At 38.9% G+C, this 24,690-nt stretch overlaps 1 protein-coding gene across 1 annotated transcript in view; it reads left to right on the top strand.

The window, feature by feature from the left end:
* TNKS (tankyrase) overlaps window positions 1-24,690 on the top strand; it is a 127,526-nt gene that overhangs the window by 93,156 nt on the left and 9,680 nt on the right. Inside the window, exons 12-23 of the mRNA XM_064711026.1 lie at window positions 7,952-8,123; window positions 9,318-9,397; window positions 10,391-10,536; window positions 11,494-11,659; window positions 14,302-14,521; window positions 14,778-14,887; window positions 17,381-17,569; window positions 18,909-19,146; window positions 19,822-19,904; window positions 21,501-21,621; window positions 22,235-22,332; window positions 23,684-23,758. Coding sequence (XP_064567096.1) covers window positions 7,952-8,123; window positions 9,318-9,397; window positions 10,391-10,536; window positions 11,494-11,659; window positions 14,302-14,521; window positions 14,778-14,887; window positions 17,381-17,569; window positions 18,909-19,146; window positions 19,822-19,904; window positions 21,501-21,621; window positions 22,235-22,332; window positions 23,684-23,758 — 1,698 coding nt within the window. The remainder of the gene's footprint in view (window positions 1-7,951; window positions 8,124-9,317; window positions 9,398-10,390; window positions 10,537-11,493; window positions 11,660-14,301; window positions 14,522-14,777; window positions 14,888-17,380; window positions 17,570-18,908; window positions 19,147-19,821; window positions 19,905-21,500; window positions 21,622-22,234; window positions 22,333-23,683; window positions 23,759-24,690) is intronic.

Genomic DNA, 24,690 nt, shown 5'->3' with positions numbered 1-24,690 from the left:
GATACTTACTTTGCATTGGCTAAAATATAAAAGATCTGTGTTTTTGCTTTGAATGGGACTCAGATTACTCTTTTTAAGTCTTCCTCTCCGTTCAGCGAGCTAGAAGTGAAGAACTCATTGTTACCAATTTTTACCTGTTGTATTATGTTATTGCCTGTAATGATGATCAAGTGTCACTCTTGCTGTGATGCGAGTTATGAGCAATGTAGTTGTATACACAGTCAAGTGTTTTTATTTTGAAACTATGAATTTTAATTTGTAAGCCTTTATGAGAGCTCACTGCCAGATTTTTTATTCACTTCCATAGTACTTTAATGGATCATAAAATAGCTTAAAAGCAATACCACAGTGAAGTTGATCGTGTTTGAGAGTCCTAATACACTAGTGACTATTAAGTTTGGCCTAAGGGGGAAAGCAAGACCAAAGTTCTTGGTTATAATCATTAAAACTGTTGGTTATTATTTTCCCAAATTCACTCTTAGTAGCATATCTATGCACTGAAAGTAAAAACAATCATTTTGTCATAGGAATAGATATCTCATGACTTTTATGGATCTGCTTTTGCACAGTAATTCAGTACTGATGGTATTTGGGTAGGCACTGAACTGGACATGCTGGAGTTTTAGATGTACTGATACCAAAGTACCACCTGCTTTGAAATCCAAGGAGCTTCTGTGTGCTGCCACTGTACTCTCCTTATTTAAATTAGTGCTCCCTTGAAAATCTGTCTCAGTTGTAGTCAGGTTTAGGAGTAAGCTCGAAGATGGCATCCTTACTAGAGTGGTCCCATTTTGTTTTCTCAGTAGCACATTCTGATGATAGCTTGTCATTCTTTTATCTCCTGAAGCTGAGGTTCCTAAATTGTGATCCATGAGTCACGTGTGGACTGATTAATGGTGCTGAGTGGTGCACAGTTATCTACAGAATGATGCTGAGTGGTGTGTTCTGTCTTTTATTCCATTAACAGCATGCAACTAGAGGTGGATAGTGGTCATTAAACCTCCTCCTTCATTCATATCCCATATCCTGTGTTATTCTGAGCATAGGCCATTCACATTTATGGTCTAGCAAAGCACTTAAGTGCATGGCAGGAGACTAATCAAAGTTAATATTAAGTGCATATTTCCGTAGTGCAGTGGATCAGTGTCCAAAGTTTCTTAGCTGTAAAACAGTAAATAACGCACCCATAATTTTCAATGAGAGGTAAATCATTAAGGCTTTATGAGGCACTTTGAAGTTCCCAGATGGGATATGCTCACGAATATTAGTTAGTTAACTAGGCATATTTAATCACTCTAAAATGTTTGTCTTGCTTGTATATTATTATTTGACCTCTTGCTGATGCTTTGAGGTCAGAGCACTGTTGTATGTATTTGGTTCATCAGATACTCTTGACACTGGGATTTCTTTTGTTTCTGACTGTTGTGACATGGCAGCTTTTGTTCCTGAAGCGTGGTGCGGGTTTTGATGTTTTTCTTTCTTGTTTGGAAGTTTTTCCTTTATGTTTTCCCTTTTTGTGTCTTGAATTTTAGGTACTTCATAAGATGTAATCAGATATATTAAGCTCTTTGATCATGTCTGGTTGTATTTTTTTGCAAGAGAGAGTTCTCATGATGTGGTGAATCTAGTCTCCCTGGCATAGCAGCCTCCCAGTGAAGATCCATTTGTTCTTTGAACTGCACCCTCCTGATTTTTAAATACATCTCTTCTTATTTGATGCTTCCTTCAGTGAGGTATTTGCATTGAACAAGCTGATTCTTCTTAGCCTTTGGTTTGGTAGGCTAAAAGCCTCGAACACCTAATCTTCCCTCGTAAGGGAATGTTGCCTTTCCTATTCATCCTTATAAGCCCTTCTCTTTACTAACACCAGAGGAAATCTGGGAGTTCAGGCAGCAAGAATAGAATTCATTCCACCAATGCTTTCCATGATGGCACTTTTGTACCTCTTTTGTAAGTGCCTGACTCATGCATACTGGGATCATATTTGCCTTTTTAATAGGCATGAGACAGTAGTACTCAGATCCTTCCTGTAATCTTACAGTGCACAGAGAATCTTGGTTTTGCTAATATTTTATATTTGTTCCCTTCAGCACAATTCTCCTGTGCCACAGTCATTAATGTAAATAGTAAAGCAAAATTATCCCACAACCAGCCACCATGCAGCCTTCCCCTTTTCAAAATATTCAGTTCTTCCATTAAACTCTATTTTTTCAATATAAAATAAAATAAAAATTTCCACTGTGATCTCTTACAAAATGCTTACTGAAGTGTGTATGATGATATCTACTGTGTAGAGCTTTTTCACTTTGCAGCCATTTCTTCTGTCAAAAGAGAGGTACTGTTAAAGCCAGCTTCAATCCCCCTTCTGGAAACCACTACTGATTACTGAGAGAGTAACAATTTGAAAAAGATGTGTAATTCAAAGAAAGAAGAACTTTGTTCTTCTGAAATACTGTGACAAAAGGCAGACAACTGATCCACAAAATTACCAGCAATAATAGCTCTAGGAGACAAAGTCATATAAAGGTCTTTAGATAGAAAATAATTTGGGATTGTTTTAGCATTTTATAGGAAATTCTTCTGTTTTCATAAGGAGCAGCTGTGTCAGACAGCAAAAGTGAGTTCACACACAGTGGAGTATGTATGTGTAGCCTTTTCTGTTCTATGGAAAGGGCTAAAGCATGATAAAGGCTGCTTTAGGGAATTTGGGATGGACCGGGGATGGTTTGTGGTCTTGGAGCTGGATTTAATTATCCATAATGTTATCTCTGTGTAAATTTGCTGTTTGAAGTATGTTAGATGATAATAAACAGTGAAGGGCTGCTTGAATAAAGTGCTTGATTGAGACTTATTTTACAGAAAGAACATCTGAGAACATCGATCTCTTCACTCTGGTGACCAGTGACAGAACCTGAGGGAACAGCAGGAAGTTGTGTCAGGGGAGGTTTAGGTTGGATATCAGGAAAATGTTCTTCACCCAGAGGGTGGTTGGGCACTGGAACAGGCTCCCCAGAGAAGTGGTCACAGCTCCAAGGCTGACAGATTTCAATAAGTGTTTGGACAATGCTGTCAGGAGCATGGTGTGACTCTTCGGGTGTCCTGCGCAGACTGGACCCATCGATGATCCTGATGGTTCCCTTCCAACTCAGGATATTCTGGGGTTTGTATTGGCAAGGATTTGCCTACTGGCAAGCAATTAACCCTGAATTGCCTATTTTGGTGTGTCTTGGTGGCCCTTACTGACAGGACAGACTAGGTTCCTGATGTGAACTGTGAAGTAATCCTTGTGCACATTAGTTGTGCATCAGCATGTTGTGTCTAATCAACGCACATTCCATGGAAGATGTTTTCATTAGCTTGGTACTTGAGTTTGCAGAAGTTGACTGTCAATTTAAAGAACAGGTGAGAAACCTTGGGATATCTTAGAATGTTCTTCAAGAATGTTGATCATGAATATCTGTGGTTTTAAATGCCAGTTTTTACTTGTTTGCCTGCCCTGTTTGTGTGAGACAGCATTTCACACCACTGCTTTTTTGATGTGGAATATTCTCAAAGTACTATATGAAAAATAAAAGCAGAGCATCTTCAAAGAATCCTCAAACATAAACAATCCTTATTAGACCCTTAATCAAATCTTCAAATGCCATGATTTTATCTTTGGAGATTATAAAAATCTTTAATGTAAAAAATAATTTGAAAATGGTGAACTAGTGAAAAGTGCATTTCATCCTGTTGTTTGATTTCTAGATAGTTGAATATTTCATATGACTAAGTTGTTGTCCAAATTTATAGACACATGGGAAATTAATGTGTTCAGAAAAACACTCAGCTTTCTAGCAGTGCAGAAGTAAAGGATTAGAATATTTTCTGAACTGGGAGGATTGTTGGAAAGAAAGACTTGCAACCATGCAAGTTCACTGGTATCTTGGGCAAGTGCAGAGATGATGATGAATGCTCTTTAATTGTGATATGCCTCTCTTCTGCAGGACAAAATGAGCCTTTTAAGGTCATGCCAGAGAGATAGTGTCCCTATTCGTGATGGCAGCAGAAGTTAATTTATTCTGCTCTGCTGGGAAGATCTTGCTTTATGCATCTTTGCATAATGCAGTTATTTCTGTGCATTGGAGTAGCATGTTGCCAGCCTTTCATGATCATGGATTTGCAAATGTTCACCATCCATCTAGACCCACACAACAAACGGAAATGTTTTTGAATAACCTTGTTGTGTAACACATTTACTTCCAACATTTCAGGGAGAGGTATGATTTTCTCAGGGAACAGTAAGAATTGAAAAATTAAATTGCCTTTCAGAAATGTAGCAGATTTTAGACTACATTGGTTAACAACATAAAGACCTGTGTGGTCTTTTGTGATTGAATGGTTCAGTTTTTCCTCTGCTTAGACATCCAGACATCCTGACCTTAATCTTAAGCTTTTATGAAGAAGAGGTAATTGTGGAACATCTGACTGGATCCTATAGGAGTTTTCAGAGTGAAACTGACTATTTTTTCCTGCTTTTTTTTCTGCTGATTGAGCTTGAAATTGTCCTCAGTGCTGCTTCACTGCTATGCTTATTGTTGGACAATGTCCTGGTTTAGAGCAAATTTTGGAGGAGACCTCTGCGCTTCTTCTCTCTCCCCCTTCCATCCTTGGAACCAGTCTTAAAGGTGCAAAACTTATTTCTGGACTAAACAAACAAATGGGGATGCAAACATCATAAAGTCACCCCAGGACAGACAACAAGACACAAGACATACTGCAAGCTTGTCTTCAGAATTACTGCAGGAGGAGAGCAGTTAGAGCACTTGCATTGCAGGGAAGCATACTGTGGTGTGGAACTGCTGGCAGAGCACAAGTTTCACATGGGATTGTTAGAATGTACGCCTTTTAGAAAGATTTTACAGAGAAAATCACAGTTCTTGGAAGCTTTGTGCTGCTGTTTGTAGTGTCAAGGAGCAGGAGGGATATTGAGGGCATTTGATCTTGATAGAAAACTGATATGATTATGAAGTATTGCAAAAAATGTTTCCTCAACAGATCTGAGCTGTTGAGCTGCCACAAGTGCCTGGCAGCCAAGGGAGTGTTGCCATGACTGTGTGCACTGCTCCAAGAGAGCAGCAGTGAGGGAAGGGCAAATCTCAGTAGTGTCTGATGATATGTGACCATTTCCATTTCTATTCTGTGTCTGTTCAGGATGGGGAAAGGGAAATCAGGGGAAGGAGAGGAAAGAACAGAAGGAAGTCTGCATTCGGTAATACTGAATGGGACTGTATCTTTCTCTGAAACCACTAATTTAAAAACTCTTTTCAAATGATAACTGTATTCTGCTTTTACATTGCATTTTGAGCAGTGGAATGACTGCTTCCATGCAAAAAGGTGAAGAAATTGGATCCAGAGCCAGTGCACTGTGGAGTAAAGAGCTGTCAAACCTGTCATTTTAACTCCTTGCAGAAAACCTGTCTGTAAGATAATTCAGAGATACAGCCTTCTAATTCAGACTGCTTATAAAGGCGACCAAATTTATATTTATCTTTTTTTTTAATAAGTGCAGTTGGAACAATCTGGCTACTCAGGGCACAGTTAAAGCAGTATACCTTGCATATTTCACATTTTGTCAAACAGAGTTTAGACTTTGAATTTGAAATGGCACATGATTTTGGACCTGGTATTGAAGATTGTTTAACCAAGGCATATGTCTTACCAGGTCTGATTTTTGAGTCTTTATTCTCAATTTTGTATTTCAGTTTGTTGTGCTTAAGTTAATTTTCATTTGGAAGTAAGTCCTCTTGCTTTAAGTCTTATTGGGGTATATTCTTTGGTTGGTTTTAGAGAAGTGGTGCATTATTGCTGAGCAAAGATCTGCCCCAAAATAAACGTATTCCCAGTGAAATTGTCTTGCAAAGCCTAACTCTGCTCCTGAGGTAAAGAACAGCTGCATTTGGTGCATGCATCTGTCTGTCAACTGCAGCTCTTTTTGTCTCAGAAGGAAGCAGGTATTTCTTCAAATGACTGATGTTCTTCTGCCAGAAGAATTGATTGTTGGCAAAGATAATGGTTTAGAGGTGAAAGGAGACCTGGAAAAGACATATGAGATAGTGGCTCTGATGACTCTGACAGTGTTCTTTTCAAATGAATATTAACATTTTTTCCAGGGACATAGTCAGTATTGAATTGTGCACGGTGAATGCCTTGCTGCTATTGCTTCTACACTTTGTTCAGTACAGGCCTGTTTAACACAGGAAGTCAGTAATAAAGAATACATTACTTATGATTTTCTTTTTTGGATGAATGGAGCATTATCAGCTACTTTGAGAATCCACAAATTTCATTTCATTCTTCTTTTACCATTAATAAATGTGTGTAGCCCCAGAGTTCTGCTTACCTCTGTGCCCTAATCAGTGGTGAAAGGTCTCTGGTATCCTGAAAGAGATGAGGATAATCATATGGACAAAATGATGGATTTGGGACATTCAGCATCTAGCTAACATGTATGATAGCAGTAGGTTTTTTTTATTTGAAACAAAACTTTTAGGGCAATCCTATTAGAGTGGCACAAGCTGAGTGCAGTTAGAAGAAAGCAGACCTGTTCTCCTGTCCATCTTGCTGCAAGAGAGGTTTGTGATCTGAGAAATTCCTACTCTGTCAGTCTGTAAAATAATTTCAGACAATATCAAATTACACTTTTCTTCATTTATTTGGTTGTTCTTTGTTCTTTTTTGTGACTTGATATTACAGTATTGCAGGTATTTTACTTTTTTACCCTGTCTTGTAGTAGATCTTTGCGCAGTTAATTTAATTTAGTTTTAGTTGAATTTTGTTTAGTTATAGAATAAGTGTCTTAACCAAAATGCTTTTTCACTGGTTTCATGAAGGCTAGCAGGGTTTGCATACTGCATTTTAGGTGAGAAATAACAAGCAAAACCTTTGTTTGCTGTCACCGCAAAGATTTTGAGACGGTAAAAAGGTGAATTTTACACAGTAACAAAGTTTATTATGCATGCAGTTCACAGCCTGCAATCTGTAGGCTTGGAAACAGATAACAGGTTCTGAGTTGCTTGCAGAGACTATAGAGTAGTTCTGTATTTCATAAAGTGGTAAAAAAGCTGCTGGGCATTTGCATTTAAATTTGTCATGAATCGCTGCTAGATACAGAGTATCTTCTTGAAAGGTTATTTTCATGGGAGTGTTTTTCCGCTTTTTAAAGCTCTCTATTATTCTCTTCCTTTTTTTGATAGCGCACTGGGAGAGATACTTCTAGTTATTTAGCTGCACTGTTAGATCTTGACAGATGGATGTGTTTCCATTATATCTCACTCTTTGAAAATTATACTCCATTTTTCCTGTTTATACAGCCTTGTATTGAGAAGAATTATATTCAGTTATACTTAACATTGATGTAAAGGCACAAAAAGTGAGGAGGAAATGTTTGTATCCAACTTTCCCCCCCACCCCCCCTTCATAGAATTCTTCATTTGACATCTTTGTTTTACATTGGTTCTTGGTACTGGGTCATGTTGAGTTGTTCTTCTTCTGACAATGACAGATGGAAATTTCCTTAAAGCTGTAAGATCCTTAAATTGTTTGGTGACAATTTATGTCAAGTTACCTCTTTCTTGTACTGTAATAGTGTTTCTTTTCTTGCACAAGATTGATCTTCATCAAATTTCACAAAAGCTTGATCACTATTTAAAGTATGGCTCTGGGGATCCTATATTGTTTGTTAGCCATGCAAATAAATAACCTGTGTTGTTAAAAGACAGGAAACATCTGTGGTAAATTATTTTTCCTTTGGAGTGTTTGCCTGTTTTGTCATTTGGTTTTGTTTAATTGCAGTGCAGAAGAATTGATAGGTAAATTTGTATGCCGAAAAATTCTTCTTACTAAGGACAGGGACAGGTGCAGTCTTTTAATTACAAGAGTGTTTTATTTTATATTGCTGCTGCTTTTTCAGATGAATGCACTGGACACACTTGGTCAGACAGCATTGCACAGGGCTGCCTTAGCAGGGCACTTGCAAACCTGCCGGTTGTTGCTGAGTTACGGCTCTGATCCCTCCATCATCTCTTTGCAAGGCTTCACAGCAGCACAGATGGGAAATGAAGCAGTGCAACAGATCTTAAGTGGTGGGTAAAAGCAAAGGCTTGTGTATTTGAACTTCAGCTTCTCCCTTTACAGCTTTGAATCTTGTTTCTTTTTTTCTCAGAGCATGAGACTTGAAGTAGTTTTCTCATCTCTCCCCTCTGCCATCAAGTGCACACAACTACAGTATGTATTGTGTGACACTTCTCAGAAAATAAGTAAATAGCTCTGCTCAGTTCAGTGATTTTGTGCAAATGGAGAAGAAGATAACCATCTTGTAGATTTAGGATATGCTGTCTGTACAAGAGGGTTGTAGGAAAGCACATGTAGGGAGTTTTGGGATTTTTTTGGTAGCAAGTTCCAAGGCAACTGGAATATTGCTGAGCATGTAAGAAACCTTTTTCCCTGCATCGGCCAACCTGTTAGGTACTCCCTACTTCAGCAGTCACAAGCAGAGTGTAACTGGCAGAAAAACACTGGTAGTTGCTAAACAGTTTGAACTTTTACTTCAAATCTCTTGCTTGTCCAGTAGAGAAAGATTTTATTGTGAAAGTGCTCTAGATAGTGCTTAGGTAACAATTTATCTATATCTTCTATTGAAATGATGAATAGATGTTTGAAAAGGGTGGCACTATTTTTCATAAAAGTGCTTAAGAGTTTGCATCCTCTTACCCATGTTACATTTGAATTTTTGCAAGTACAGAGAAAAATAATTGCATCAATAGCGAGTGAAGAGCAAGTGACTCACCTTACAGTGAGATGTGCAGGTAGTCAAACAAAGGCAGATATCCAGATAGATGAGAAGACATCTAGCTAGAAACTCCATTTCCTCCAGTGTTTTCAACAATATTGCCTTAAAACAGGACAAAACAAAGAAAAAGCATTTTACAGCAGTGCAAAGGACTGTTTTGAGGTGTACCCACTCCTGAAATGTAGCTGGTTACCTGGATAGTGTTATCTGTTGTAATGTGTACATGGATGTATGTATGTGGATTGAGAGAGAAGAATGTTGGCAGAATCATGTCAGCTTTAGAGTCACAATCTGACTGATTTGCTCTAAAACTAAAGCTCCTTATTCAGACATGTTGGAAATATGAACTTGAACATCACAACCCCAGCTGCATTTTCAAAAGTAACAACAGACCAACTTCATCCCCCAGCTGTGGAAAATATGTTGAGGACGAGTTAATACCACTTATGTATCCTAAGTAATCTTAAAGCATCTTTTCCCCGTGTAGAAAGTACACCGGTGCGCACATCCGACGTCGATTATCGGTTGTTAGAGGCGTCCAAAGCTGGAGACTTGGAAACTGTGAAGGTAGGTTTGCACAGTTCATGGGAATTTTCTACTTGGCATTGCTGTGCAAGGCTTGTGGAAACAGTGCCCAGTGGATGGTAAATCATAAGAAATGGGAAGTCATGGATCTTTCTTTTTTTTTTTTTTTTTCTTCTAGGAAGTAGTACATTAAGATGTACTGACGTGTGTTTTTCTTGGGTTTCTGCTTGTTTGTTCTGCCAGTCCTTCCCACATTCATGTCTTTGATGGACTCAGATGTAGCCATAATTCTTTGAAGCAGGCTCTGTGATTCTCAGAATCACAGTTTAGTAGAAACAAGCCCTCAGGTGCCTGATTCAATCAGATGGCAAGCAAATACTGTTAACAGGTATCGACTCAATATTTTAAACCATCCTTAATCTGAAGGAGTGGGTCAGGCCGTGGAATCCCACCATCACAGGAAGGTTTGATCTTGTTTTTGATGCTTGGTCTGTGGACAAAACAGCCTGCAGATGGACTCTTGTGCATACTTTCCCACCTTGAACTTCAGCATGATATACATTAATATTCAAACAGCAGCAATTTTGTGTACCAGCAGCTCCTTTGACTGCTAAGCTAGATATTTCTGGTTTTCTGAAGGCAGTATAGACCAGACATGGTGATATATCTGGAGAAAGTTACATGGCCTTGAACCTGGTACTTAGTGATGTAGAGGTTCACCCTTTCTTATACATTGGGAACATCTTCACGCTGCTTCTGTCATTTAAGTCTTATTTGTTATAGAAGTACATTCAGCTGTAAATTTAGAACTGCTATTTTTTAAACTTTGCATAAGTGGAAAGAAATTTCCTGATACTTCAAAAAATTTGTGTAATATAAGTGGATCAGATTTTGTGTTGGGGTCTTTGGAGGTGGTAGTTCAGTTATTTGCTTTTGTGTTTGTTTCATGTTTTGTTGTTGCTGTTTGGTTTTGGGGAGTTCTTTATTTGTTAGTTTTAGTTCTGTACTAGATTTTGTGGTTTTTTGTCTCCCCAGCAACTTTGCAGCCCTCAGAATGTGAATTGCAGAGATCTGGAAGGCCGTCATTCAACACCACTGCACTTTGCTGCGGGATATAACCGCGTGTCAGTGGTGGAGTATCTGCTGCACCATGGAGCAGACGTGCATGCCAAAGATAAAGGGTACATTTCATTCCTTGATATGTTCTGCTATTCTCTATTGGTGTGAGACTTATATCCCTTATATATTCATTCTGATTCAGATTTCAGTGACCATGGTGTTTTTATCTTGAAAATTTTTCTCTTTCCTCTTTGTTGAGCATTGTTCCTGTGCTCTAGGGAGGTTTATAGACCATTACAGCATACTTTGCTTTCTGGAAAAGCCAATATCAAGTACATAACCTGGCACTGTGATACGTGATGCTTCTCTTCCCCTTTTTGCCCATTTTGGAGACTTTGTTTTGCTTAAAAGCAGACTTTAACTTGTTTTAGGTGATCTAAAATTAGTTTTGAATAAAATGAGATAAATACCAGGGTTATCTCTGGGCATTTTTCTAATTATGGTAGCTTTTATTATTAAGTTAATTATTTTTACAGTTAATATTCAGTTAAATTATATAAAACATTTACTTTTTTTTTTGCATTAGTTGTGCAGCAGCATGGTTATGTTCACTCTTTTACTCCATATATTAGTTCAGGGTGGGGGATAATAAATTTCCAATACTGAATTTTCAGGCTTACCCTGGAAGAAGTGTTTGGGTATCTTTCTGTATCTATCAGATGTGCCGTACTTACTAATAACTGCACTTCAAACAGATTAGTGTTATGTCTTTCTTGAAATTTATACTCAAATATCCAAACTTAGAACTACTGTGAGCAATTTAGTTTTTGTCTGTTATTAACAGCATTGAAGTTGCGTATGGAAGCTGTAACATTGGGGCTTGCTAAATATTTAAAAGTCTTGTGGATGAGAACTGAAGGAGGATAATTAAGTTTTAAGTGATTTTTAATAGAAAAATAAAACCCTGAAAACTGGAAAGACTGAAAGATAACAATAATGTCTGGTGAAAGTGAGAGTTTTATCTACTGATTGCATATAGGACTTTATTTTCTAGCTATTAATGCTTTATCTTTGATTAGTGGCTTGGTACCCCTGCACAATGCCTGTTCCTATGGACACTACGAAGTGGCTGAACTCCTAGTGAGGCACGGTGCTTCTGTCAACGTGGCAGACCTGTGGAAATTCACTCCTCTACATGAAGCAGCAGCAAAAGGAAAATATGAAATCTGCAAACTGCTTTTAAAAGTATGTGCTGGAGATCTCAGATGTGTCTTTAAATGCATATATATTCCTTTTTTCTGAAGATTAATGCAAAGTTAATTGCATTCAGTGAATTCTTTGTTGTATCTTTGAATCAATTTTTATCTTGCAATGGTCATATGGTTTCTTGTGTAATATTGACTTGAAAAGAATCATCTGTACAAGTACTGTTTCCAGCATGTGTATTAATACTGTTAGCCAAGTAGGACAAGACTCTGAAACTGGAAAAACCAGCTGAATTCATGTGAGGATGGCAACTCCCTACCTTGTCCTATCCGTCCCTTTCTGAAATAGTTACTGCATTTAAGTAAATTCTGTTAATACTTATGCAAGAGAGTGTTATAGAGCAATAGCGGAAGGTGGGTTCTAAATGCTGTTCAGTATGAGAGGAATTCAGAACTGTTATGTTAATGTATAATTTATCAAGCTCCTGGAGGAAATGCATGTTAATATACTGTGGCATAAATATTCATTATACTTGAAGGAAGAACCTGTTAAAAGCATGAGGTAATGCAAAGATATTTCCAGTGAGAAACATGAGTTTGAGGAACTTCTTAACATAAGGTCAGATCCTGCCCTGAGAGGATGAAAGGGGGTGCTAGAGTCAAATTTTTTGCCAATCCCATTTCCTCTTTCAGCCTTGCCTACTTATGTCCCTCTGAAGCACAACATTTAAGATAGGAGAAAGTCAGAATATGGATGTCTTAAGATACACATGGTCTACCCCAGCTGCTTTTCATTTGCTGCTACAAAGCCCCACTATTTCCCTCCTATATCATTAATTATTTCACTTGATTACCAAAAAAGCAGTCAGAGAGAGAAGAATGATAGTTTGAAGCACATCTGCAGCAGAAACCAGGGGATATTAAGAGATGTCTGTGAAGTAGGCATGGTGGTGGCCTGGAAGTAACACCCTGACAGAGATGTTAGCTCAAGCTATAGGAACACCTGTATACTCTCAAGCACAGTGTTGCATTATAGATACTGGAGATCTCTGGCCTTTTTTGGTCATTCCACAGGGAATTTACCCATATTTTGTCTTCAGAGGATCCTGAATGGATGTCCAACAGGAAATAGAAAAGTGCTGAAATTATTTTTTTTAGATCACTCTTTCACAAGATAAGAGCTAAATATGCCCTTAAGGTGACACAGATGTAAAGTCTCTGGGTGTCTGTGAATATGTGCTCACACTGCAGTTTACTCAGGGTTTCTCCTGCTGTGCCTCTTATGCCAGCTGGCAGTGTTGTCAGTTCTGCTGAGTTGTGGATGTTGAGCTTGACCCCTCCTGACTTGTGCTCCTTCTCTCCTGATCTGCTTGAAGAAGGAAACAAAAATAAACAGGCATTTTGGAGACAGTGTCTTTTTTAATCACCTTTCTTTGAAATGACCACCTTCATTTATTTCTATGCCTTGGAAGGGGTCACAGAAGACACTGTCTCTTCGTTCAGATATTTATTTTGGAACTATTTAAATAGTTCCAGTTTTGATGAGTTTTAAATTAAGGGATTTTAGGTCATATCTTAGAGAAGTTGTTGCAGTCTAGAAATCTTTTCACAAAGAATGCTCTCTTCCTAAAAGAGCCACAGCTGTGGAAACTGCTTCTATGTAATCAATACTCTGTCCTTTTTGTCCCTTGCTCTTCATCCTTTGCACCATGAGCACAGTTGTACTGCTTCCAAATACAAAGCAGTTAATTCTCTCTGTTCTCCCATTCCCAGTCCAGTGGGAAATGGCAGGGTAGACTTGCTGGCAGGGACTGTGTTCGACTGTTCTGAAGAGGTCAGCCAGAGAACTCTAGCACCAGCAGCTGCCTCTGCTTTATCTATCTTTGTTTTGTCCCACTGCTGCTGAGAGTGAATAGGGAAGGAGCTGTCCTCCCACAAACCTGAATGTGGACGTGACTCACACCATATGCTCTGCATAGTTCTGCGTTCCCCTTCTCATCCCCTGATGCTCCAGTAGCGTGTTCTTATCACTGCCTGATCTACATGTTTTGCCAGCACAGACACACTCCAGCGGATATCCAACTCCACTTGTCCACCAAAATTTTTTTTCACTTCTTCCAAAGACCTGTACACTGCTTAAGATGGTGCTGTTGTCTATTGGAAAGTGTAGAGAAGAGTATTTTGCTGGTTCCCTTCTGAAACAAGTGCCTTTTGATATCAGGGTGACATTTAGTAGAACTCAGAGCCTGGCTTTGCTAGCTCAGAAGGTTGTGCTCAGGAGATAGCTCTGCCAGCCATTTGCTTCCTGCCAGTTTTCAGGAGAAGGGGAGGACTGGCAGCAAGACACTTGCAGTTGGCTTTCTTTTCACGCTGCTGTGGCAGTAAGAAATAGCTACATGCAGGAAATGCTCCTCAACATACTGCAATTGCAAGTAGAGCAGGGACAGCTCTTGCAGAGGGCTGCTGTTCTTGCCTGTGGAATTGAGATTCACACAGCTGTGTTTCAGACTAGTGCTTTTAGGCCTCAGACTTGTGAATTTATTTTTGTGTGCCTACTAATCTGTACAATTATTACTTCATTGTGGTAGGTCTGCAAAATCCCATTTTGTTTGGCACAATAGTGACACACGTGCACTGCTGTGTGCATGACTGTGACACCAGCATTCCACTTGCTCTTTGCAGCATGGAGCTGATCCAACAAAAAAGAATCGAGATGGGAACACTCCATTAGATTTGGTGAAAGAAGGGGACACAGATATCCAGGATTTACTGCGAGGAGATGCTGCCCTGCTAGATGCTGCCAAGAAGGGGTGCCTGGCACGAGTGCAGAAGCTGTGTACTCAAGAAAATATCAATTGCAGAGACACCCAGGGAAGAAATTCAACACCATTACATCTTGCAGGTGGGTAACGTGCCAAGTTTTCAAGGCTTGTATGTTTGTGGTAGATCTACAGATGTAATTTGCCAAAATCAGGATTGGTATAGGAAGAGTTGTCCTGTACAAAGAGTTAACTAGGGCATCTATTTTAGGAGATAATACAATTACTAGGGAAGAGGAACTTTTGCAGTTGAAAAATTGCCTTAGCTTTTCTGTTGAATATTTTTCTTTAATTTAGCTCTCCTAATACCTAATTTCTTTTCCTGTGCTTTTTCTACAGCTGGTTACAACAATTTGGAAGTAGCTGAATACCTTCTTGAGCATGGTGCTGATGTTAATGCCCAAGACAAAGGAGGATTAATTCCCCTACACAATGCAGCATCCTATGGGGTATGTGCAGGCAGTCTTGCCATGAGTAAAACAGCAAGGGACTCCTTGAAGTCATATCCAAAGCCAGATATTTTGCAGCTGTTTTCCTGTGAACACAGTTCAGGTTTTGATGAAGTATTTATCAGGCTAGGTTGCTGTTGTGAGCCCTATTTGCAGTCCTACACATTAAATAGGGCACAGATTCAGGTATGCTGTAGCAGTTCAATGCTGCAGTTTGGAAAGATGACTACAATGTAGCTTTTATGCAGGCAAGCAGATGCACAGGATTGAACAGTTTGGGATGATATTCAAAACAGAAAAGACCTCAAGTTGTGTCTGAAGGACTTAGATGGAAGGAAGAGAAAAATACCAGGGGGTTGTGTGCAGATGATGACAGGCAAGTGAGGTGTGTTACAGCTGGTGTTTGGTGGCAATCTATTGCTAGAGTTGAAGTAGTCGACTACTGTGTTTGTAATGTGGTTGTTCTCCAGGGCAAGCCATCTGCTGCAGGGGGTGCAGAGACAGATTCAAGCCATTTCAGATGAGGCAGGCCCTCTTTCCTCCCTACAGGAGTAAGCATCTGTGTCCCAGTTGCACAGATGCCTAATAGATTGCTTATAAGCAGTTGTTAGTTGTGGACTGGGTGAGAAAGAAGTCTCTTGTAAATAGTTGTACAGAGACAGTGCTTGAGAAGCTTCTAGCACTGTGCTTACAGTCAGAGAGGATCTGAAGCTGATGAGGTACTGGGTTTGATGGTCATGATATGGTATGTCTGTTACTTACCTGACTCTGGCACTTGTACAGCAAAATCTGGGACAGGTGACCCTAACAGAACCATGATTGCTTTTGTTTGAGAGCAAATGAAGTAAAAAGTGCAGTGTACACCTTGTTTTTAAGAAGAGCATCAATGGAACACAGTCTACACCATTTGTATTGGTTCTTTACATCACTCTGGGATCCCAGTGTCACAAAGAGCAAAAGGCCCCAAATCCTGATGAAAGATTAGAAAGCAGCACAGAATCCTTTTATGTTACAGGGTCTTATACCAAGTAATATTGTTTATCAGCATTTGCCTTTAAGCATTCATTCCCAAGATGTTTCTAAGATCTAGAGATAAAATCTGTTGGAAAGACTGTGTTCTTTTCTTTGGCATGAGAAAGCCAAACTATTTCTTATTGACATAGACAAATGTCAGAGATTGGTTTTAGTGGATTATCATTTCTAAAAATTATAATGCCAATCTAACCTGGTTGCCCTGCTTCCTCTAGGAAACATTAAAAAGGCAGGATTTGGTGCTTTTCCATCAGCTTATTTAGTTAAGAGTTGCTTCATACCTTTCCTGGCATCCCACACTTCTCTGTGAGCTGTCATCAGCCTGTTCAGATCTCTGTGATGGGAGGTAGAGAGGAGAGGAGTAATGGTTTCAGAAGTTCATAGCTGGCAAGATTCACAAGCTCTGCCTTTTCCTCACAAAATTTCTTCAGTTCTCCCACCCAGTACTTCATGCTGTGTGTCCCTCAATAGGGCTTTCTGTGACAGAAAAATCACAGGAACAGCAATTGCTTTAAAAGTTTGGCAGAGAGGAAAAATAAACTTGGCAGTATTTTCAAACGACACTTGTTCAGAGACCAAGCTGTTTTATGAGAGCTGCAAAGAGTCATTTAATTGCCATTGAGGGGAAGAAGGAAATCCATTGGCAATTCTTTGTGCCTCTGCTTACAATTTCAGTGTTTCATGCTACCACCCATTCATTTTGACTACCTGCTTTTTTTTCTTTGCTGTCTTGCACAAGAAGCATATACTGGTTAGAGGCAGGCAAAATTTTTCATTTGTCAGTTTTCTCTTATTTTTACTTGGGAGACTTCAAGGACAGTATATTGATGGAAGCATGGGGTTATAAGTTCATTACTTTTATAACCCATGTAAAACAGCTGTTCCTTGTGACACTCATAATACATTTTATCAATTACAGCTCTCATAAAGTATGAGTGAAGATAGAACAGATCTGTGATGCCACAGATGAGTTCAAAGTCTTGCAAGAAAGAAAGCACAACAAAGACTTCTGTAATACACACAGGGGTGGCTCAGTATCACAACACATGGATCTTCAGAACTTCTAGTGCTGTGTCACAAAAGTTGCAGCCCAATAAATTCACCAGTTCAAATTTGTCCTCAAATAATTATTTTATGCAGGATTAAATATCATGTCTGCTCCTGCAGCTGGCACAAACTTCATGCTATGTACTTGGGGTGATTTGACAGAAATCTGCTTCTGTGCCTGATCCCAATTCTTCTGTGCTGGTGAATGATCTGCTAGTGCACAGACACAGATGACTGTGGAGCTGCAGTATGAATTGGTCTCTGGAGAATGTACTGCTCCTGTGACACAGGAAGCAGAATGAGTTAAGGAAAGAGAAACCACAAGGGTCTCTAGGCACCATTACCTCCAGCATAAAAAAAGGATTGTATGTTTTACCAGTGTCATGTTGATTAGGATGTTCTTGTGTTTTCCAGCATGTGGACATAGCAGCACTGTTGATCAAATATAATACATGTGTCAATGCAACAGATAAGTGGGCATTCACACCTTTGCATGAAGCTGCACAAAAAGGAAGGACACAGCTCTGTGCTTTGCTGTTAGCTCATGGAGCAGATCCAACCATGAAGAACCAAGAGGGTCAGACACCACTGGACCTGGCAACAGTAAGTTCATGTTAGCCAGCCACAGGCTGCTCTGGAGGATGTACTCTGCATATTAAATTCATTTCTATGGCTCTCTGGCATCAGCAGTCCTCAGCTTCCATTTTGCTGAGCTGGAGAGAGAAGGGCATCTCCTGTGTGCCTCTTTGTGGCGTTTTATCCATGGGACCAGGCATTTTCCTTTGGCTGGAACCTTAGCATGGCTTGTGATTTAAGGTTTGCTTCTCCTTAAGTATTCACTCCTGGGATCAATCTCCTCATTCCCAGGAGTAAAACTCTCTGAGATGTCTCTGATGATGGTCAGTCTGTGCACTGTTAGTGATTATTTCTTTGAACCTAGGAGGAACACCAGATGGGCGTTTAGAGGAATGGGAACATTTGGTGGATTGTTATGCTCAGTGCCTCCATATTACCTCAGTTCCTTTTTAAAACATTAACTCCAAAAGAACATTCCAAAGAATTCATTCTACCTCTAAAATTTGTAGGTGGCTGTCAAACTTTTTCTAAAACTGGCTTCTGTAAACTTTCTTTTAAATGGTTTAAAAGCCTAATAAGGTTCTATGAACATGTATGCCCTAGCTTAAACAATCTTGGAATAGATAATGCAACCAGATTGGATGCTGTGTCTGGTCTCAGTGCAAGTATCTTTTAGGGTTATTGATTTATTTATGAAGAGTTCAAGAAATATCCTCCGGAGTAATCTGAGCTCTAGAAAACTTGCTTTGTGATGAAGGATATGAAAATTATTTGATTTCTCTGTAGGAAAATAAGGGTGTCTTAATCATGTTCTACAAGAATTTTTAAGGAGGAAGTTCTTGAAGATGAGGGTATTGCTTAATTAAGTCAATAAAAGCTAAATCCAGCTGCTGGCGAAGACTATACTCATCCTGAGCTCCTGTCCTTTTTTTTCCTATTCTGACCCAAGAGATGTGATTATAGCAAAGGCAGCAGTAATCTTTCCACTGAAACCATGTTCCAGTGCACCTGAAATTGAGCCTGACAGAAATTAAGAAGTGGCATTTCCTGTCCTAGGTTCTGAAGGATTTCAAATAAAGTTGCTGCATTGTTCTCTCTGACTTTAGCACTTACAAAGCCATTCTGCCAGAAAAAAATTAGATGTAGCTTCTTATATACCTTTAGAAATGGGGAGAACCTGATTCACCTATGTCTTGAGTGGTCAATCAAAATGTTCTTGCAACTGTGAATTCCCCTATAACAGAAGCTGGCAGTTTTCTTTCTAATGGGGACCAGAGCAATCAAATAAAGCAATTAAAAATTATTTCCAGAGATCAGTGACTTGTGGCAGTAGGAGCTCATGTTGAGTGTTCTTTCTGTTTTTCAGGCTGATGATATCCGAGCTCTGCTGATAGATGCAATGCCTCCAGAAGCTTTGCCCACGTGCTTCAAGCCCCAGGCCACTGTTGTCAGTGCCTCTGTGATCTCTCCAGCATCCACACCGTCCTGCCTGAGTGCTGCCAGCAGCATCGATAACCTCACGGGCCCACTGGCAGAGCTGGCCGTGGGAGGGGCATCCAATGCTGGGGATGGAGCTGCAGGAACTGACAGGAAGGAAGGAGAAGGTGCATTTGCTGCTGGACAACTTTACATTGCTAGAAGTACTGTAGTTTAGTATCAAAATAGGCCTTGGTTTATCTGAAAAGCATTTCTGACTAGCCAGAAAATACTGTGCAGTTTGAACTGTAATCTGTCTGGTGTTTGTTAACTGTTCATTGTTAACTGTTCATCTGTGTTTGCTATCAGTCATTGGGTCTGACTACAAATGCAAATATGATTAGGTGCCCAGATGTTCATTGACTTCATAAAAAAATCCAATGAGAATTATTTTGATGAAGAAGTTATGATTGTGATGGCTGGGGATTTTGCCAAGGTTTTTTAAACCCTTTGATTAGTATCTGGAGTCCATGCTTTAGGTCAGAATCTAAGGGGGTCACATAGCAAAAATATACCCATCCTTCTTTTCCTTCTCTTTGCAGTATGAGCCTGTATTTGTCACAGATGGTTTGGGCTTTAAATAGTTGATTCTGAAGAGGAAACGGTGATGAGCTTTGCACAGAACTTTGACACAATGGAAGTAGATTGTTTATTACAGACATAGACAAATTGATTTAAAATTCAAAACTCTGATTATTTTTATAGAGAATCAGTGGTATTGCTTGATTTTTTTTTAAGGAGGTTGGTTTGGTTTTTGTTACTTCAGATGTATAGCATGTAAAGACTTGTTTCTTCTCTTACAGTTTCTGGTCTTGACATGAACATTACCCAGTTCCTAAAAAGCCTGGGTCTTGAACACCTTCGGGACATCTTTGAGACAGAACAGGTAAGTGGCAAGCCTCATCTCTATTTCTGTGTTTAGGAGATAAACTAATGCAATAAATTTGAGTGACATTTTCATTTTATAATTGAAAAAGGGAAGGAAAAAATCCACACTTCACATCTACAGAAAAAGAAGTGTGTTCAAGTTTTCTTTCAGTTTTCTGCAAATGAATTGCCAGATACAATATGGTGAAGTTGCAAACTTTTCTTGTTGGATTTAGGTGTCAAGTAGCTTTTAGTTACACATACACTGTGACTGCCAATTTGGCTTGTATTCTGAGAGTTATTTTGGACCTTGTGAACTTTGAACATGATGACTATAATGAAGTTAGGTTCAAATGTCACCTGTGTTTGTCCTTCAGCAGTCTTGACAGCCAAACAAGCCTTTCACCACCTGTAGTGCTGCGTGTGATAGTTTGGTTAGTTGAGAAATAGGGGAATAAAACCTGCAGATTTATCAGTAATTCAGCGTATATGAAAAGGGTACAACTAATGTAAATTTCTCAAGCTTTCATTATGTTTTACAGCAGAAGTACCTGTAATGTATTTGTAGATTCCTTTTGTGTACCGTTTCTTAAATTTAACATGTTGCAGTTAAATTGATCTGTTTACATGACTGAGATGGAATGTGCATGTGGAAGTGAAAGGTACAAGTGCAAGAGACTGGATTTGATGATTATTTTTTCCTCTGGCCTCTGCTGCTAATCTTTTATTGGGGAATCAGGAAACAAAGGTTTGAAATGTGATGTGTTATTTACAGTTCCAGCTGTTTCTATAAAATGTTCAAAGATAAATGTTCAAAGATAAGGGGAACTTTTCCCCTTCTCATACATGAAGCATAAGCTTTTCTCTTTAGTTTGGAACTCCTTCTGTTCAGAAGGAAACCAACCTCAAACCAACCTATGCACTTTTCAGGTTTTATTATTATTTTTCACACCTTCCTGTTGCTTAGCTGGTCTTGTTCTACTTTTGCTTCCTTGACTCCTAACCTGTTAAGAGCTTCCCTGCTAATAAGATTTAACAATGCAAATCGGATTCAATATATTCATCATTTTGAAATCATCCAGCTCTTCTTGTAAGTTTCTTTGTACAAAAAACAAGCTCATCTTCTTTAAGCTTATTCTTTTAAGCTGGTTTTCCAAGTGCTACCTTCATGTGTACTTTTTCACCTTGGCTCATTATTAGTAAGTTTGTAGAATATTAATTTCTGCTTGTGTAGTGAAAGTAAGGAATTGTACAATGCTGTGAAACTTTGAATGCTTCAAAAGCACTCCCATATTTATGCCAGCATTTCAGTGCATCCCCCTTCTACCTAAGGAAAAATGTTTGTGAGAACCTTCTTCGAGAACCAGCTTTTGTTAATTGGTATGAGAGAAGTGAAAGTTTTGCACAATTTCAGGCTGTAGCAGCTGGGCATGGTCCTGTGATAGGGATGGGTTTGCCAGAAGGTGGCAGCAAGTAGAAGTGAAGCAAAACATTATCTACCTTTATGCTTTTGGTTGCACCATAAATACTTTCCAATTTCTGAAGTGATAGGTCTCCAGCCTTGAAAGTCAGGCCAGGTTTGACAAGTGATTTTTGTGATCTTTTACCTTTCCAGATAACCCTGGATGTGTTGGCTGATATGGGGCATGAGGAACTAAAAGAAATTGGGATCAATGCGTATGGACATCGCCACAAATTAATAAAGGGTGTGGAGAGACTTCTAGGAGGTCAGCAAGGTAAGTATGACACTTTTACTGGCTGGTCTAAGGGTACCACAAAACAGGCTCCCATAAGTCACTTTCTCTAAATGTAGGCGTTGTGACCAGACTTGAAAGAATCTGGATGTCAGAGAAGTGTGTTTGCTGTGACATGGTGGCTGAGTGGGTTGTGATAGCTAAATATATTAAGGAGATACCAGACCAAGTGATCACTTGTCTTTTCAGAGAATGGATACCCCTGAGGCAGCTTTGGAAGCTGTTCCCATTTCTCAGGACCCTGTTTTACCCAGAGAGGAGCTTTTGGATATGATTTACCCTCCATACCTACCCCCAGGCCAGTTATATCCTGAAGGATTGGTCTGATAGGGTTTTAGCTGCCCCATGTTTCTAATGGAAAGAGGAAGCAATAAAGGGCAATTATATCCCATATGCATTTTGCTTCTCTCTTTTAAAGCCTCTGTTGCTAAAGAAGGCACTTCTATTTGTTTTTGAGGTTGTGCTTATGCCTTGTGTTTGTTTTGCATTTCCTGTACTGGGGTTGTTTAAGAACAATGATGATGATGGATATAAATAAAGCCAGTATTGATTTTTCCTGTTGATTTTTGCTCCTTTTCATTCCTTCTCTTTGCAGGTACCAATCCTTATTTGACTTTCCACTGTGTGAGTCAGGGGACCATTCTCCTTGACCTTGCTCCTGATGATAAGGAGTATCAGTCTGTAGAAGAGGAGGTAATCCAAGTCCCTTTCTTAATGCTTCAGGGGCTGTATATTTTTCTTTCCACTGATAACCTGTCAGAGCTAAAGTGTGCAATACGTGTTGAAAGTGCTAAAATAGGCTTTGATGTATGAATTGCATAGTGCTGATATGAAGTTTCAGGTTCTTTATTTGTCCTTTCACGTAGAACAATGATAGAAATTATTTTGCCATGTCCTTCCAATTTTTTTAATAAGAAGTCTCTGCTCACTTAGTGTTATTCCAGTTTTATTTTGTTGTTGTGTTTTGGATATCGTCTCATAGGGAGGGTTTGCACAGCTTTCTGTAGGTAGGTGGACCTGTGAGAATTAAAAGCTGTGTGTGAAACCAAGACATCAAGGCCTTGCAATTCTCTAAGCATTTTCTGTGAACCAGCTTGTTTTCTCTTGTCTCAGTGGCTTAGTTAATCTGTAACCCAGATAAACAGCTCTTGGACAATTGAGAATTGACTGTAATTTTGCCTCCCACACACACACATGCTCTTTTATTTAAGTAAACTACAGGCACATACCATTTTGAAAGCAAAAATCATAACAGAAAAGAGACTTTCTGAAGAGTTGTGTTTGGTAGAAACTCCATTTTCCTCTGAATTTGCTATTTGTGTCATGTTCCTACACTATAGCACAGAAGTGCTTGGAGTCATTTAAAAAGTCTAGATAATCAGGATTGCTGCCAGCTTAGATGGGCATATTTTTTATTAGTAACTTCATAAACTAGAATTTGTGCAGATCATTTTAATAAACTCTTCTGAAAAAAAGGGTCACTTGTCGTAGTAAATTGGAATATTTATTTGAACTATTACAAAATATTGTTGTTGTAGCTATAAGTACTTCTCTAAAAGACATAATGCAACTATTTCTGAGGAAATCAGAAATGCTCTTCTAATGACGTAGAAGAATTTACAGTGCAGGTATTTCCCTAATACTAAGAAATGCAAACTAATCTTATTAAAATCACATTTGTTATTACTATGAAGTGATCTTTTTGTATATTAATCCTCAAATATTGGGAGTTTTTTCCTAATTTAAAGAGGGTTTTCTAGTAGTGTATCATTTTGATAGCAAGTACCATTATTCTGTTTTTCTTATGTGGATTTTTATTACAAGATTGGATAATTGCATCATTGGGTGCTTGAGAAATTAGGGTATACCTCAGTTTAAAATAGAGGGGTTTGGGGTTTTTTTCTTCTTTTTTTTTTCTTTTTTTTACACCTTTTAATTTTCCATCAAGACCGTCTGTTGTTGCCAGTGATATACTGAGACATGGCATGGATTCTTTGCTGGGAAGGTTTATGTGCTGAACATTCAGTTTTGGGTTTTTACATAGATGCAAAGTACAATCCGGGAGCATCGGGATGGTGGAAATGCTGGTGGGATCTTCAACAGATACAATGTCATCAGGGTAAGTTTCAAAACCTCTTGGTTTTCTGTGGTAAAGTATGTTAGTATTGATACCAGCAGGCAGAATCAATTTAATGGTTTGTCCTTTTATATTTAAAGTTCTTTGTTGAAATAGTATTTGGAAACAGAGTTAATGCAAGTGCTAAAATGAATGCATGCTCTGCACAGGGAATGAGGGAAAAGTGTCACTTGGGCTTCTAAAGGAGTCTGAAGGACTGATGTTGAAGGCAGAGGTGGTGAAGAACCTGACTGAATTTCAGAGGCCTATAACTTCTGTGTTTGACCCTTGCAGCACAGATTTATCTTTTTTCTCAGTGTAGACTTCTCTTGCCATTTTAAAGGGGATTTGGGATATAAGTGTATGAAAGATGATCATTACTTCTAATAAGAGGTTTCTATCTCCCTATGTAACTTTCCAGCTTGATACCACCTCATTTGCCTTTGCCAACTAGAAAAATGCATTTTCCAAGCCATGGTATTCTAGAAAATAGTGTTGTCTTTCTGAGGGAAGGTGTGCATCTTTTTCTGGGGAGAAGGAAATAGAGGAAATCAGAACAGAACTTGGTTTCTGAGCTTCAGCAAACCTGTGCTGCCTTTCTCTTTGAGAAGTAAGCCTGTGCAGAGCCTTTGCAACTTAATCCAGTAAATCATGGGCCCTGAAGTAAACTCTTCTTCCATCCTACTCCCAATCAATGGTAAAGTCCTTTACAGAAACCACAGTGGTATTAAGAGCATGTGGCTGAAATTATATGGATAGATTAATTTATTTTTTATGAAAAGAACCAAAAGTTGGTTCTTTTCATAAAATATAAGCCTAAACTAGATAGCAAGTTTCAAAGAGCTAGACAAGATCAGTCAACAGAGCTCAAAGCAGAGCAGGGAGGAGTTTCAGTTTGTAGTTCTTTGTGGTATTGAAGGCTCATTGAGAAGAAG

Source organism: Zonotrichia leucophrys, chromosome 4 (genome assembly GCF_028769735.1).
Source record: "Zonotrichia leucophrys gambelii isolate GWCS_2022_RI chromosome 4, RI_Zleu_2.0, whole genome shotgun sequence".
Classification (NCBI taxonomy): domain Eukaryota; kingdom Metazoa; phylum Chordata; class Aves; order Passeriformes; family Passerellidae; genus Zonotrichia; species Zonotrichia leucophrys.
Note: the sequence above shows the minus strand (reverse complement) of the source record. Positions and strands in the feature narration are given on the sequence as shown.